Here is an 18,622-nt window from a genome sequence, read left to right on the forward strand (position 1 = left end):
TAAAGGTCAAGAATCTGTTTTAAAAACTTAAAGGCTGTAATCAGGTCAACCTCCCTCTTTTCCCTTTCAAGATGGGCTAATTCAAGACCTCTGGCCTTTCTCTGTAACTCAGCTCTCTTAGTTCTAGTACCATCTTTACAGCTCTCTTCTTTTTGCTTCTTTATCAGTGCCAAACTTGATAAGAATATTCTACTTGTGAAATTAGGTAAGATGTGTCAAACCGGTGGTGGTGGTTCAGCCTGTGGAATGGGAATTCCTGTGCTGAATAGTGTGACTTATGACCAGTAAGCCTGATTTCGATGGACATTTGTGCAATGTGACAACAGTACTGTGTCATATACAGATAGATATATAATGTTTAAAAAAATTAAAACATTGTAAATATTTTTTTTTTTTTTTTTGCTTTGTCGCTGTCTCCCGCGTTTGCGAGGTAGCGCAAGGAAACAGACGAAAGAAATGGCCCAACCCACCCCCATACACATGTATATACATACACGTCCACACACGCAAATATACATACCTACACAGCTTTCCATGGTTTACCCCAGACGCTTCACATGCCCTGATTCAATCCACTGACAGCACGTCAACCCCGGTATACCACATCACTCCAATTCACTCTATTCCTTGCCCTCCTTTCAAGGAATAGAGTGAATTGTAAATATAGTCAAAGTAAATATGTGAGTATGTCATTTGTATAAATGTACTTCCTTTTACATTTCATTCTGATCGACCTCCCCTGATATCTGTTCTAAATTAGTCATCTCTGATCATCAGTCAATGGAAATTCTATTAATAATATGGGTAGGCTAAGATCAATGGGCTGATAGATATGTGAATATGTCATTTGTATATATGTACTTCCTTTTTACATTTCATCTGATCGACTTACCTGATATCTGTCCAACATCAACCATCTCTGATCATCAGTCACTGATAATTATATTAATTATATGGGTGGGTTAAGGTCAATCAGCTGACATATACCTATCCATCATTTCATCTGTTTCTAGATTTCATTTGAAAATGTATTTTAGTGCATGTGTATGCAATGAAGATAAATATATTAAAAAACACACTATTAATCACTGTCTTGTCCTCATCAACATTTACTGATAATCATGTACATAAATATTAGTGAGTTGAGATCAATGGGCCAACACCCATGGCACCTACCTTTGTACTACTAGACACATAAGCATGTACTGTGTCACTTGACATATCATGAGAAGAGACATTGTACTGGAAAAGACACATCAGCATGTGTTATGCATGATACATCATTAAAGAAGACATTGCACAAACAAAGATAAGTCAGCATGTGCTGGGCTGCTTGATGCATTATATGTCTTTCCATACCATTATGTTTCTTGCTGAAAGAGTACATGGATCATGAATGATCTAGTAAATCATTGGTCTGTTTTCAACAAAACAATGAAGTATATGACTGATAAAACATGTTTCCTTTTTTGGTTTACCATTATTGATGAGAGGAAGGCACAACTTTCCCTTCATTAAGTCTCACATCCAATGTCATTACCATTTGCAGCCATTTAAGGAATGACCTATGTTGAGATTACTTCTTACTTGTATGAAATATAAAACTCAGAAAACTTATCACTAGTACATTAAAACTTTCTTTTTTTCTTTCATACTATTCGCCATTTCCCGTGTTAGTGAGGTAGCATTAAGAACAGAGGACTGGGCCTTAGAGGGAATATCCTCACCTGGCCCCCTTCTCTGTTCCTTCTTTTTGGGAAAAAAAAAAACTATGTACTGAAATAATGACTGCAAAACTAAGTTCTTTTGTAGCCCCTGGGATGGATCCAAGATCATTCAGTTTAATAGTAAGGTGATTACAGAACATTCTCTCTAAAAACCAAAATGGTGAGTTTCATTATCCATCATCTTGACTAAAAGTGCATAATCATTAGCAGCATATATACCATTATTCATGCAAAGAATCCTGGTACAATCAAACAACAGAAGGTAACACTCTTTAAGTAGACAAATTCATTTATATACACTCTCCCCCCGACATTCTTCCAAGTTCCACTCAGACGTATGTAGGGATGGTCATGAGTCGCATAGGTCATAAGTAGTAGATCAGGTGTATAAGAGAAACCCTGAGTGAAGCCCATCCTTACCAAGTTGATGAAAGCAAGACTTTAATGGCACTGATAGGTGAAATGGGGGAATGCAGTGGCATGGAGGTATACATAGGTGGAGAACAGAGCTACTGCTTCAGCATGTGATTACAGTGGAGTATTTGAATAATTTTTTTTATAATACCCTTTACAATGCACTATAGTCATATTTCAGATGCACACTAAGCATGAACTTGGCATACTTTTTTTTTTTGCATGTTTGCCTGTTTCATAGATGTCAGTCACGTGCCTTCAAGGGCTATATAGAGAACTCCATGAGTGAAGGATGTGTGTAGAGCATGGCTCAAACAAATAAACAAATGAAAATAAATCACTAAGGAGGTTTGAAATGATAATCCATGGCAATTACAACTCTTTTAAATAGAATTCTTATTGATCTACATTTGATCAATATAAGGGAACTCATACAAAATATCAGATTTAGCTGATCCGTGGTTGTGGGACGAGATGCTGAAGATCTCCTTATACAAAACTTATGCATGAGTTCTTCCATTACCCTTCAGCCATGGAATGGAGAGGATGTCACAATAGACCATTAAGTGTTCATGATATCAAGTGTTATTTACATATCCATGAGGAGTCTTGTGATTCCTAATATAATCTTTTTGCTCACAAAAATATATCTGACGATGAGAAAAGAGTTGAATATATGAAAACTATTATATAAGCACAATGCCAGTCAAGATAATGGAAACACCAGGAATAAGCACCAACTAGAAATTTGATTTGTCTAGGGGTAAACTGAGGTCTATTTCATTTGTTTTGTATTATTTCTTTATTCTTATATGATAATTACAATGCTAAATAATGATAATAATAAATGATAATAATGATAAATAATGACTGCAAAACTAAGTTCTTTTGTAGCCCCTGGGATGGATCCAAGATCATTCAGTTTAATAGTAAGGTGATTACAGAACATTCTCTCTAAAAACCAAAATGGTGAGTTTCATTATCCATCATCTTGACTAAAAGTGCATAATCATTAGCAGCATATATACCATTATTCATGCAAAGAATCCTGGTACAATCAAACAACAGAAGGTAACACTCTTTAAGTAGACAAATTCATTTATATACACTCTCCCCCCGACATTCTTCCAAGTTCCACTCAGACGTATGTAGGGATGGTCATGAGTTGCATAGGTCATAAGTAGTAGATCAGGTGTATAAGAGAAACCCTGAGTGAAGCCCATCCTTACCAAGTTGATGAAAGCAAGACTTTAATGGCACTGATAGGTGAAATGGGGGAATGCAGTGGCATGGAGGTATACATAGGTGGAGAACAGGGCTACTGCTTCAGCATGTGATTACAGTGGAGTATTTGAATAATTTTTTTTATAATACCCTTTACAATGCACTATAGTCATATTTCAGATGCACACTAAGCATGAACTTGGCATACTTTTTTTTTTTGCATGTTTGCCTGTTTCATAGATGTCAGTCACGTGCCTTCAAGGGCTATATAGAGAACTCCATGAGTGAAGGATGTGTGTAGAGCATGGCTCAAACAAATAAACAAATGAAAATAAATCACTAAGGAGGTTTGAAATGATAATCCATGGCAATTACAACTCTTTTAAATAGAATTCTTATAGATCTACATTTGATCAATATAAGGGAACTCATACAAAATATCAGATTTAGCTGATCCGTGGTTGTGGGACGAGATGCTGAAGATCTCCTTATACAAAACTTATGCATGAGTTCTTCCATTACCCTTCAGCCATGGAATGGAGAGGATGTCACAATAGACCATTAAGTGTTCATGATATCAAGTGTTATTTACATATCCATGAGGAGTCTTGTGATTCCTAATATAATCTTTTTGCTCACAAAAATATATCTGACGATGAGAAAAGAGTTGAATATATGAAAACTATTATATAAGCACAATGCCAGTCAAGATAATGGAAACACCAGGAATAAGCACCAACTAGAAATTTGATTTGTCTAGGGGTAAACTGAGGTCTATTTCATTTGTTTTTTATTATTTCTTTATTCTTATATGATAATTTTCATTTCACTAGAGAAACCATTTTTCCCCTAGCCTGAAAAACACAATTTTTTAAAAAGTGTGAAGAAATTTATGTGCACATTCAAGGGTTAACCAAAGCTTATTAGGTAACCAACATTCATATGAACTAATTACTGGTTGCTGAAGGGCAGATGTCCAACTTATCACTGTGACAAGGAAGACAGGTAAAAACTGATATAACAATTACAGTCACTGAAGGGGAACTCCTCCAAAGTGGCTTTTTCTCATAGGAATTCTGTCTACTGACTCATTCTTTTTGTAAGAAAAATAAAAGTTTCTGATACATACGTGTGTACATTGTGAGAAACCAAGGGATGGCGTACAGCTCAGGGATGAAGCCAATATTATCCAGATGGTTAAACAGCTGTGGATCATGGAAGGCAATCATGTGGGAGAACTTTGCCAGGTACTCTTGTATGACAGCACTGTTGTCCCTCAGGAAAAACTTATGAAGGTACTTGCTGATAAACCGAGACAAACAGGCATATGCCAGGGCTGAGGGAAGAAAAAAGTTTTTAATCAATTACAAGTATTATACAGAATGAAAGAATGAAAGAATTTATGTAGCATGACTGAATGATCTACTGTACTGGACAGCTTGGGCAACAGAAGATGGTATGGAAGAGTGCAATGAGCAATGATACTCCTAAAAAAGCTAATACATACTACCAAGTAAATAAATGTCAAGCCCTGCATTAAAATACCATGTGTTACCAAATAAGGCTTGCTCAACTACTGGTCTTTTATGGTCTACATTACTAAAAGAGGAAGAAAGAGAGAAGGCATAACTTCCACATTATAAGAAATCTGTTAAAGGGAATTTCAGTTCTCAAAGTACATCTTTTCTTGCACTACTTATGCTATTAGGGCAAAGCATCCAATGATAGGACACAAGTTTAAAAACTTGTAAAAAAAATTCTTGCTTCCCTATTTAAGAAAATGTAAAAGGATAAGAATCTGTTCTGACAGCGCACCATATGGGGATTCTCACTCCTAAAGAAAGCCTATTCCAGGAAACCCAAAGGGCCTAACATATGAACTCATTTGGCCAACTTAATGCTTAAGACAGGAAATGTAGCCAACAACATTAATGCATAAAAATGCAATTCAAAAATATCCTCATTGACTATTTTCTTATACTGAACTTCTCCCTTCTCTTAATTCAAATCTGTGCAATACCTCATAATGAGGAAGCAAAGCAGAAACCTGGAAAAAATCAATTGTGCTAAAACATAATTTGTACCCATATCTTGTTAGAGATAAGAGGGCAAATGAGAGTTGGGGTGAAAGAGTACCATCAAATTTTAGGGAAAATAAGATGTTTTGGAAAGAGGTAAATAAAGTGCATAAGACAAGAGAACAAATGGGAACATCGGTAAAGGGGGCTAATGGGGAGGTGATAACAAGTAGTGGTGATGTGAAAAAGAAGATGGAGAGAATATTTTGAAGGTTTGTTGAATGTGGTAGATGATCGAGTGGCAGATATACGGTGTTTTGGTCGAGGTGGTGTGCAAAGTGAGAGGGTCAGGGAGAATGAAGAGGTAGTAAAAGCTTTGTGGAATATGAAAGCTGGCAAGGCAGTGGGTTTGGATGGTATTGCAGTGGAGTTAATCAAAAAAGAAGGTGACTCTTTGTTGACTGGTTGGTAAGGATATTTAATGTATGTATGACTTGTGGTGAGGTGCCTGAGGATTGGTGGAATGCATGCATAGTGTCACTGAACAAAGGCAAAGGGGATAAAAGTGAGTGTTCAAATTACTGAGGTATAAATTTGTTGAGTATTCCTGGGAAATTATATGGGAGGGTATTGATTGAGAGGGTGAAGGCATGTACAGAGCATCAGATTGGGGAAGAGAAGTGTGGTTTCAGAAGTGGTAGAGGATGTGTAGATCAGGTGTTTGCTTTAAAGAATTATATATTTTTTTTATTATACTTTGTCGCTGTCTCCCGCGTTTGCGAGGTAGCGCAAGGAAACAGACGAAAGAAATGGCCCAACCCACCCCCATACACATGTATATACATACGTCCACACACGCAAATATACATACCTACACAGCTTTCCATGGTTTACCCCAGACGCTTCACATGCCTTGATTCAATCCACTGACACCACGTCAACCCCGGTATACCACATCGCTCCAATTCACTCTATTCCTTGCCCTCCTTTCACCCTCCTGCATGTTCAGGCCCCGATCACACAAAATCTTTTTCACTCCATCTTTCCACCTCCAATTTGGTCTCCCTCTTCTCCTTGTTCCCTCCACCTCCGACACATATATCCTCTTGGTCAATCTTTCCTCACTCATCCTCTCCATGTGCCCAAACCACTTCAAAACACCCTCTTCTGCTCTCTCAACCACGCTCTTTTTATTTCCACACATCTCTCTTACCCTTAAGTTACTCACTCGATCAAACCACCTCACACCACACATTGTCCTCAAACATCTCATTTCCAGCACATCCATCCTCCTGCGCACAACTCTATCCATAGCCCACGCCTCGCAACCATACAACATTGTTGGAACCACTATTCCTTCAAACATACCCATTTTTGCTCTCCGAGATAATGTTCTCGACTTCCACACATTCTTCAAGGCCCCCAGAATTTTCGCCCCCTCCCCCACCCTATGATCCACTTCCGCTTCCATGGTTCCATCCGCTGCCAGATCCACTCCCAGATATCTAAAACACTTCACTTCCTCCAGTTTTTCTCCATTCAAACTCACCTCCCAATTGACTTGACCCTCAACCCTACTGTACCTAATAACCTTGCTCTTATTCACATTTACTCTTAACTTTCTTCTTCCACACACTTTACCAAACTCAGTCACCAGCTTCTGCAGTTTCTCACATGAATCAGCCACCAGCGCTGTATCATCAGCGAACAACAACTGACTCACTTCCCAAGCTCTCTCATCCCCAACAGACTTCATACTTGCCCCTCTTTCCAAAACTCTTGCATTTACCTCCCTAACAACCCCATCCATAAACAAATTAAACAACCATGGAGACATCACACACCCCTGCCGCAAACCTACATTCACTGAGAACCAATCACTTTCCTCTCTTCCTACACGTACACATGCCTTACATCCTCAATAAAAACTTTTCACTGCTTCTAACAACTTTCCTCCCACACCATATATTCTTAATACCTTCCACAGAGCATCTCTATCAACTCTATCATATGCCTTCTCCAGATCCATAAATGCTACATACAAATCCATTTGCTTTTCTAAGTATTTCTCACATACATTCTTCAAAGCAAACACCTGATCCACACATCCTCTACCACTTCTGAAACCACACTGCTCTTCCCCAATCTGATGCTCTGTACATGCCTTCACCCTCTCAATCAATACCCTCCCATATAATTTACCAGGAATACTCAACAAACTTATACCTCTGTAATTTGAGCACTCACTCTTATCCCCTTTGCCTTTGTACAATGGCACTATGCACGCATTCCGCCAATCCTCAGGCACCTCACCATGAGTCATACATACATTAAATAACCTTACCAACCAGTCAACAATACAGTCACCCCCTTTTTTAATAAATTCCACTGCAATACCATCCAAACCTGCTGCCTTGCCGGCTTTCATCTTCCGCAGAGTTTTCACTACCTCTTCTCTGTTTACCAAATCATTTTCCCTAACCCTCTCACTTTGCACACCACCTCGACCAAAACACCCTATATCTGCCACTCTGTCATCAAACACATTCAACAAACCTTCGAAATACTCACTCCATCTCCTTCTCACATCACCACTACTTGTTATCACCTCCCCATTTGCGCCCTTCACTGAAGTTCCCATTGTCTTACGCACTTTATTTACCTCCTTCCAGAACATCTTTTTATTCTCCCTAAAATTTAATGATACTCTCTCACCCCAACTCTCATTTGCCCTTTTTTTCACCTCTTGCACCTTTCTCTTGACCTCCTGTCTCTTTCTTTTATACATCTCCCACTCAATTGCATTTTTTCCCTGCAAAAATCGTCCAAATGCCTCTCTCTTCTCTTTCACTAATACTCTTACTTCTTCATCCCACCACTCACTACCCTTTCTAATCAACCCACCTCCCACTCTTCTCATGCCACAAGCATCTTTTGCGCAATCCATCAATGATTCCCTAAATACATCCCATTCCTCCCCCACTCCCCTTACTTCCATTGTTCTCACCTTTTTCCATTCTGTACTCAGTCTATCCTGGTACTTCCTCACACAGGTCTCCTTCTCAAGCTCACTTACTCTCACCATCCTCTTCACCCCAACATTCACTCTTCTTTTCTGAAAACCCATACAAATCTTCACCTTAGCCTCCACAAGATAATGATCAGACATCCCTCCAGTTGCACCTCTCAGCACATTAACATCCAAAAGTCTCTCTTTCGCGTGCCTGTCAATTAACACGTAATCCAATAACGCTCTCTGGCCATCTCTCCTACTTACATAAGTATACTTATGTATATCTCGCTTTTTAAACCAGGTATTCCCAATCATCAGTCCTTTTTCAGCACATAAATCTACAAGCTCTTCACCATTTCCATTTACAACACTGAACACCCCATGTATACCAATTATTCCCTCAACTGCCACATTACTCACCTTTGCATTCAAATCACCCATCACTATAACCCGGTCTCGTGCATCAAAACCACTAACACACTCATTCAGCTGCTCCCAAAACACTTGCCTCTCTTGATCTTTCTTCTCATGCCCAGGTGCATATGCACCAATAATCACCCACCTCTCTCCATCAACTTTCAGTTTTACCCATATTAATCGAGAATTTACTTTCTTACACTCTATCACATACTCCCACAACTCCTGTTTCAGGAGTATTGCTACTCCTTCCCTTGCTGTTGTCCTCTCACCAACCCCTGACTTTACTCCCCAGACATTCCCAAACCACTCTTCCCCTTTACCCTTGAGCTTCGTTTCACTCAGAGCCAAAACATCCAGGTTCCTTTCCTCAAACATACTACCTATCTCTCCTTTTTTCACATCTTGGTTACATCCACACACATTTAGGCACCCCACTCTGAGCCTTCGAGGAGGATGAGCACTCCCCGCGTGACTCCTTCTTCTGTTTCCCATTTTAAAAAGTTAATACAAGGAGGGGAGGATTTCTGGCCCCCCGCTCCCGTCCCTTCTAGTCGCTTTCTACGACACGCGAGGAATACGTGGGAAGTATTCTTTCACCCCTATCCCCAGGGATAATATACATATATATATACATATACACACACATACACATACATACGCACATATACACACACACACACACATACATATATATACATATGAAAAATGTAAGAAACAATTTAGAAAACTGAAACTTCTAGCTTGAAATGAATGAAAAAAAATGAATGTCACATAATGGTTCAACCTCTGGCTATGGAAAAAAGGAAATGTATAATTCATTTACACAAACGTCAATAGCAGTTCTCATCAATTTAACCACTGTATCAATAAGCTTCAATGTCTAAGCTACATTTTTCTCCAATTTCACTATTTTCCTTCACATTTTCAATTTTGTCTGAAGGTTCTACTTCAAGAGTGATTGTTTTTCCAGTAAGGGTCTTCACATCTTGGTTACATCCACACACATTTAGGCACCCCGCTCTGAGCCTTCGAGGAGGATGCTTTACTTGTGGTGCTGACTTCCCTGACGACAGGATGATGAGGAAAGTAGAATGTGGGGTATGGGCTGTTCATCTCACCCTCAGGTATCTCTTCAATGATGCCTTCCCGTTCGTAACCCTCAAAAATGGCATCATACTTCTCCTCTGCCTCGGCCACACTGTCTCTCTCGGCCAAGACCATTATCTAAGTGTTCGTCGTAGCCAGCGTCACAAACATTCTCCAGCAAGTCACATTGCCGGAGACAGTTGCTATTCCGTCGCGACGCTGGGCCGGGGCTGCCCCAAATCCAACACGAGACAGTGAACAATTGCTCTCCACTCATGATCGCCGGAGCTGTTCGACTCTGGGTTGTTGTCACTGCACAACTTTAAAGCTTTAAAGAATGTACGTGAGAAATACTTGGAAAAGCAAGTGGAGTTGTATGTAGCATTTATGGATCTGGGGAAGGCATATGAGAGAGTTCACAGAGATGCTCTGTGGTAGGTATTAAGAATATATGGTGTGGGAGGCAAGTTGTTAGAAGCAGTGAAAAGTTTTTATCAAGGATGTAAGGCATGTGTACGAGTAGGAAGAGAGGAAAATGACTGGTTCTCAGTGAATGTCGGTTTGCGGCAGGGATGCATGATGTCTCTATGGGTGTTTAATTTGTTTACGGATGGGGTAGCTAGGGAGGTGAATGCAAGAGTTTTGGAGGGAGAGGCAAGTATGCAGTCTGCTGTAGATGAGAGAGCTTGGGAAGTGAGTCAGTTGTTGTTCGCTGATGATACAGTACTGGTGGCTGATTCAGGTGAGATACTGCAGAAGCTGGTGACTGAGTTGGGTAAAGTGTGTGAAAGAAGACAGCTGAGAGTAAATGTGAATAAGAGCAAGGTTATTAGGTACAGTAGGGTTTGAGGGACAAGTCAATTGGGAGGTAAGTTTGAATGAAGAAAAACTGGAGGAAGTGAAGTGTTTTAGATATCTGGGAGTGGATTTGGCAGCGGATGGAACCATGGAAGTGAAACTGAGTCACAGGGTGGGGGAGGGGGTGAAAGTTCTGGAATCGTTGAACAATGTGTGGAATGCGAGAACATTATCTCGGAAAGCAAAAATGAGTATGTTTGAAGGAATAGTGGTTCCGTTCCAACAATGTTATATGGTTGCGAGGCGTGGGCTATAGACAGAGTTGTGCAGAGGAGTATGGATGTGTTGGAAATGTGACGTTTGAGGAGAATATGTGATGTGAGGTGGTTTGATCAATTAAGTAATGAAAGGGTAAGAGAGATGTGTGGCAATAAAAAGAATGTGGTTGAGAGAGCAGAAGAGGGTGTTTTGAAATGGTTTGGTCACATGGAGGGAATGAGTAAGGAAAGATTGACAAAGAGGATATATGTGTCAGAGGTGGAAGGAACAAGGAGGAGTGGGAGACCAAATTGGAGGTGGAAAGATGGAGTGAAAAAGATTTTGAGCGATCGGGGCCTGAACATGCAGGAGGGTGAAAGGCATGCAAGGAATAAAGTGAATTGGAACGATGTGGTATACCGGGGTCGGTGTGCTGTCAACGGATTGAACCAGGGAAGGTGAAGCATCCAGGGTAAACAATGGAAAGTTTTGTGGGGCTGGATGTGGATATGGAGCTGTGGTTTTGGTGCATTACTCGTGACAGCTAAAGACTGAGTGTGAATGAATGTGGCCTTTGTTGTCTTTTCCTAGCGCTACCTCATGCATATGCAGGGGAAAGGGGTTGTCATTTCATGTGTGGTGGGGTGGCGACGGGAATGAATAAAGGCAGCAAGTGTGAATTATGTACATGTGTATATATGTATATGTCTGTGTATGTATATATATGTATACGTAGAAATGTATAGGTATATATAAATGAGTGTGTGGACGTATACATGTATACATGTGTATGTGGATGGGTTGGGCCATTCTTTCGTATGTTTCCTTGCGCTACCTCGCTAACGCGGGAGACAGTGACAAAGTATAAAAAGAATAAATAAAAAATAACAATAATAATAATAATAACAATGTAGCATTTATGGATCTGGAGAAGGCATATGATAGAGTTGATAGAGATGCTCTGTGGAAGGTATTAAGAATATATGGTGTGGGAGGAAAGTTGTTAGAAGCAGTGAAAAGTTTTTATCGAGGATGTAAGGCATGTGTACGTGTAGGAAGAGAGGAAAGTGATTGGTTCTCAGTGAATGTAGGTTTGCGGCAGGGGTGTGTGATGTCTCCATGGTTGTTTAATTTGTTTATGGATGGGGTTGTTAGGGAGGTAAATGCAAGAGTTTTGGAAAGAGGGGCAAGTATGAAGTCTGTTGGGAATGAGAGAGCTTGGGAAGTGAGTCAGTTGTTGTTCGCTGATGATACAGCGCTGGTGGCTGATTCATGTGAGAAACTGCAGAAGCTGGTGACTGAGTTTGGTAAAGTGTGTGGAAGAAGAAAGTTAAGAGTAAATGTGAATAAGAGCAAGGTTATTAGGTACAGTAGGGTTGAGGGTCAAGTCAATTGGGAGGTGAGTTTGAATGGAGAAAAACTGGAGGAAGTGAAGTGTTTTAGATATCTGGGAGTGGATCTGGCAGCGGATGGAACCATGGAAGCGGAAGTGGATCATAGGGTGGGGGAGGGGGCGAAAATTCTGGGGGCCTTGAAGAATGTGTGGAAGTCGAGAACATTATCTCGGAGAGCAAAAATGGGTATGTTTGAAGGAATAGTGGTTCCAACAATGTTGTATGGTTGCGAGGCATGGGCTATGGATAGAGTTGTGCGCAGGAGGATGGATGTGCTGGAAATGAGATGTTTGAGGACAATGTGTGGTGTGAGGTGGTTTGATCGAGTGAGTAACGTGAGGGTAAGAGAGATGTGCGGAAATAAAAAGAGCGTGGTTGAGAGAGCAGAAGAGGGTGTTTTGAAGTGGTTTGGGCACATGGAGAGGATGAGTGAGGAAAGATTGACCAAGAGGATATATGTGTTGGAGGTAGAGGGAACAAGGAGAAGAGGGAGACCAAATTGGAGGTGGAAAGATGGAGTGAAAAAGATTTTGTGTGATCGGGGCCTGAACATGCAGGAGGGTGAAAGGAGGGCAAGGAATAGAGTGAATTGGAGCGATGTGGTATACCGGGGTTGACGTGCTGTCAGTGGATTGAATCAAGGCATGTAAAGCGTCTGGGGTAAACCATGGAAAGCTGTGTAGGTATGTATATTTGCGTGTGTGGACGTATGTATATACATGTGTATGGGGGGGGGTTGGGCCATTTCTTTCGTCTGTTTCCTTGCGCTACCTTGCAAACGCGGGAGACAGCGACAAAGTATAATAATAATAATAATAAAAAAAAAATAATAATAATAATAATAATAATAATAATAAGAATAATAATAATAACAATGATGATGATAATAATAACAATAATAATAATAATAATAATAATAATAAGAATAATAATAATAATAATGATAATGATAATAATAACAAAAATAACAATAATAATAATAATAATAATAATAATAATAATAATAATAATAATAATACATTATTTACCTTCTTCCAAAACATCATTTTATTCCCCCTAAAATTAAATGATACTCTCTCACCCCAACTCTTATTTACCCTCTTTCCAATTCTTGCACCTTTCTCTTGACCTCCTGCCCCATTCTTTTATATATCTCCAAGTCATCTGCACTACTTCCCTGTAAGTATTGTCCAAATGCCTCTTTTTTCTCTTTCATTAACAACCTTCTTCATCCCACAACTCACTACCCTCTATAATCTGCCTACCTCCCATCTTTCTCATGCCACATACATCATTTGCATAAGCCATTACTGCTTCCTTAAATATATCTCATTCCTCACCATCACCCCTCATGTCATTTACTCTTAGCTTTTGCCATCCCACACTCAATCTCTCCTGGTACCTCATTGCACAAGTCTCCCTTTAAAGCTTATTTACTCTCACCACTCTCTTCTCTACAACATTCTCTATTCTTTTCTGAAAACCTCTACAAACCTTTACCTTCGCCTCTACAAGATAGTGATCAGACATCCCTCCAGCCTCACCTCTCAGAACATTATCAACCAAAAGTCTCTCTTTGACATGCCTATCAATTAACACATAATCCAATAATGCCCTCTGACCACCTCTCTTACTAACATATGTATATTTATGTATATCTCCCTTTTTAAACCAAGTATTTTCAATCACCAGTCTTTTTTCATCACACAAAACTACAAGCTCTTCACCATTTCCATTTAAAACACTGAACACCCAATGTACCCAAATTATACCTTCTACTGCCACATTACTCACCTCTGCATTCAAATCACCCATCTCTAAAACCCAGTCTCGTGAATCAAAACTGCTCACACACTCCTAAAACACTTGCCTCCCATGATCTTTCTTTTCATGACCAGGTACATTAGCACCAATAACCACCCATCTCTCTCCATCCACTTTCAGTTTTACCCACATCAATCTAGAATTTACTTTCTTACAGTCTATCACATACTCCCACAACTTCTTTAGTAGTACCGCTACTCCTTCCTTAATGCTTGTCCTCTCACCAGCCCCTGACTTTATTCCCAAGACTTTCACAAACCACTCTTCCCCTTTACCCTTGAGCTTTGTTACACTCAGAGCCAGAACATCCAGGTTTCTTTCCTCAAACATACCACTGATCTCTCGTTTCTTCTCAGCTAGGTCACATCCATACACATTCAGAGACCCTAATCTGAGCCTTTGAGGAGGAACAGCACTCCTTGCTTGTCTCCTTTCTCTGTTTCCCATTTTAGAAACTGAAATACAAGGTGGGGAAGGTTTCCAGCCCTAACTCCTGCCCTCTTTAGTCACCTTCTATGACATGCCGGGAATATGTGGGAGATGTATAAAAGAAAGCGGCAGGAGGTTAGGAAAAAGGTGCAATGGGTGAAAAAGAGGGCAAATGAGAGTTGGGGTGAGAGAGTATAATTAAATTCTAATGAAAATAAAAAGGTGTTTTAGGAGGAGGAAAATAGCGTGCATAAAACAAGAGAAAAAATAGAAACATTGGTGAAGGAGGCAAGTGGGGAAGTAATAACAGATACTGATGAAGTGAGGAGATGGAGCTAGTAGTTTGAAGGTTTGTTGAATGTATTTGATGACAGAGTGGCAGATATAGGGTGTTTTGGTTGGGGTGGTGTGATAAGTGAGAGGATCAGGGAGAATAGTTTGATTAAGAGAAGATAATATCTGGCAAGGCAGCAGGTTCAGATGGCATTGCAGTGGAATTTATCAAGAAAGGAGGTGACTGTGTTGTTGATTGGTTGGTAAGGATATTTCATGTACGTATGGACCATGGTGAAGTGCCTGAGGACTGGCAGAATGCATGCATAGTGCCATTGTACAAAGGCAAAGGGGATAAAGGTGAGTGTTCAAACTACAAAGGCATAAGTTTGTTGAGTATTCCTGGGAAATTATATGGGAGGGTATTGACTGAGAGGGTGAAGGCATGTACAGACCATAAGATTGGGGAAGAGCAATGTAGTATCAGAAGTAGTAGAGGATGTGTGGATCAGGTGTTTGCTTTGAAGAATATGTGTGAGAAATATTTAGAAGAGCAGATGGATTTGTATGTGGCATTTATGGATCTGGAGACGGCATATAATAGGGATGATAGAGATGCTTTGTGGAAGGTCTTAAGAGTATATGGTGAGGGAGGTAACTTGCTAGAAGTATTGACAAGTTTTTACCAAGGATGTAAGGCATGTGTACTAGTAGGAAGAGAGAAGAGTGAATGCTGGTCTTGCATCAGGGGTATGTGAAGTCCCCATGGTTGTTAATTTGTTTATGGATGGGTGGTTAGGGAGGTATATACAAGACTTTCAGAGAGAGGGGCGAGTATGCAGTCTGTTGTAGAAGGAAGGAAGTCAGTTGTTGTTCGCTGATGATACAGTTCTGGTGGCTGATTCAAGTGAGAAATGGCAGAAGTTGGTGATTGAATTCGAAAAGTGTGTGAAAGGAGAAAGTTAAGAGCAAATGTGAATAAAAGCAAGGTCATTAGGTTCAGTAGGGTTGAGGGAAAAGTTAACTGGTATGTAAGTTTGAAAAGAAAATTCCTAAGAGGTGAAGTGTTTTAGATATCTGGGAGTGGCTTTAGCAGTGATTGTAACCATGAAAGCGGATGTGAGTCAGAGGGCAGGGGAGAGGGCACAGGTTCTGGGGGCGACGAAGAATGTGTGGAAGAAGAGAACATTATTTCGGAGAGCAAAAATGGGTATGTTTGAAGGGAGAGTAGTTCTAACAATGGGCTATATATAGGGTTGTACGGAGGAGGGTGGATGTGTTGGAAATGAAATGTTTGAGAACAATATGTGGTGAGAAGTTTCTTGATCGAGTAAGTAATGAAAGGGTAAGAGAGATATATGGAAATGAAAAGAATGAGGTTGAGAGAGCAGATGAGGGTGTGTTGAAATGGTATGGGCATATGGAGAGAATAAATGAAGAAAGATTGACAAAGAGTATATACGTGTCAGAGTTGGAGGAAACAAGAAGCAGGAGACAAAATTAGAGGTGGAAGGATGGAGTGAAAATGATTTTGAGTGATCAGGGTCTGAACCTACAGGGGGGTGAGAGGCATGCAAGGAATAGAGTGAATTGGAATGATGTAGTATACTGGGGTCGATGTGATGTCAATGGACTGAATCAAGGCATGTGAAATGTCAGGGAATGTTTTGTGAGGCCTGGATGTGGATAGGGAGCTTTGGTTTCAGTGCATTACACACAGCAGTTAGACTGAGTGTGAAGAAATGTTGCCTTTTTTGTCCGTTTTCCTGGCGCTACCTCACTGAAGCAGGGGCTAAAGAAGCTGTTTCCTGTGGGGTAAGGTATCGCCAGGAATGGATGAAGGCAAGCAAGTATGAATATGTACATGTGTATATATGTATATGTCTGTGTATGTGTATGTATATGTATGTATATATGTTAATATGCGTATGCATGGAAAGGATCACAATTTTGCGCATGATCAAGTATATTCCTATGAGTCCACGGGGAAAATGAAAAACGATAAGTTCTCAAGTGCACTTTCGTTTAATAATCACATCATCAGGGGAGATACAAGAAAGAAACATAACAACCAGTTGATATACAATGAAGAGACATAGCTAGGACCCCATTTGCTAAACAAGTAATTGTCCAAGACAGGCAACGAGTGTATCATACACTTATTATGTGGAAAAGGTGTCAATGATATTTTTCATGGTACTGGAGTTAGAGTTAATAACTGAGATGGCATTACTCCAGTCAATACAATGATCATAGTTTTTAACATGATTAAACAAAGCATTTGAATCTTGTCCTGTTCTTTACTATATTTATGTTGCTTAAGTCTAACAGAAAGATCCTTACCAGTCTGCCTAACATAATTAAATTATCATCATTTCAATCTATGTTCCTTATGGCATTACGTATTTGTAGTCCAGAGTTTACTGATGTTGAGTTTAAGAAGATATATTCTATTGGATATAAGTTAAAGTACTCTAGATCTTTCATTGATAAATCCCTAAAGTTAACAAAAAAATCATTTTATATAGAGTTGAACCCTAACCTCCCACAGACACCAAGAATCTTTTAGTTCTCCCTTTTAATAATGATTCTACTTTACTTCCCATGTTGCTTAAATCCTTTAATGTAAATGTTGCCTTCAGTAACAATAATACAATAAAGAATATCTTAATCAGAAACTCATCAGAAAATTCTCCTGGATGCATCTATAAAGTGTCATGTAGAAATTGTGATAAGTTTTATGTTGGGCAGACTGATATGGATCATTCTGTTAGACTTAAGCAACATAAATACAGTATAAGAACAGGAAAATAACCAAATGCCTTGTTTAATCACGTCAAAAACTATGATCACTGTATTGACTGGAGTAATACCATCTCTTGTTTAATCACGTCAAAAACTATAATCATTGTATTGACTGGAGTAATACCACCTCAATCATTGACTCTAACTCCAGTACCATGAGAAATATCATTGAATCTTCTATCATTAAATACACAAAGAATTATAACCTTAATAATAGTGAAGGTCTATGCAAATTGGATAAATTCAATGTTAATAAAATTTGTAAACAATTCAACTTCTTCTCCACATAATAAGTTTATGATACGCTCGTTGTCTGTCTTGGACAATCACTTGTTTACCAAATGGCATCCCAGCTATGTCGCTTTGTTGTACATCAACTGACTGTTATATTTCTTTCTTGTATCTCCCCTGATGATGTGATTATTACACGAAAGTGCACTTGGGAACTCATCGTGTTTCATTTTCCCCATGGACTCATAGGAATGTATGTAGATGTACGGGCATCTTTGTATATATGTTTATATATCTATTTATTTATTTTCCTTTGTCACTGTCTCCAGCGTTAGCGAGGTAGTGCAAGGAAACAGACGAAAGAATGGCCCAACCCACCCCCATACACATGTATATACAAACACGTCCACACACACAAATATACATACCTATACATCTCAATGTACACATATATATACACACACAGACATATACATATATACACATGTACATAATTCATACTGTCTGCCTTTATTTATTCCCATCGCCACCCCGCCACACATGGAATACCAACCCCCTCCCCCCTCATGTGTGCGAGTTAGTGCTAGGAAAAGACAACAAAGGCCCCATTCATTCACACTCAGTCTCTAGCTGTCATGTAATAATGCAACGAAACCACAGCTCCCTTTCCACATCCAGGCCCCACACAACTTTCCATGGTTTACCCCA

General features: G+C 39.6%; 1 protein-coding gene across 1 annotated transcript in view; it reads right to left on the minus strand.

Annotated features, from left to right (window-relative positions):
* Window positions 1-18,622, minus strand: part of LOC139750634 (TBC domain-containing protein kinase-like protein) — a 253,505-nt gene that overhangs the window by 44,339 nt on the left and 190,544 nt on the right. The window contains exon 7 of the mRNA XM_071665308.1: window positions 4,495-4,701. Coding sequence (XP_071521409.1) covers window positions 4,495-4,701 — 207 coding nt within the window. The remainder of the gene's footprint in view (window positions 1-4,494; window positions 4,702-18,622) is intronic.

Source organism: Panulirus ornatus, chromosome 10 (genome assembly GCF_036320965.1).
Source record: "Panulirus ornatus isolate Po-2019 chromosome 10, ASM3632096v1, whole genome shotgun sequence".
Lineage (NCBI taxonomy): Eukaryota > Metazoa > Arthropoda > Malacostraca > Decapoda > Palinuridae > Panulirus > Panulirus ornatus.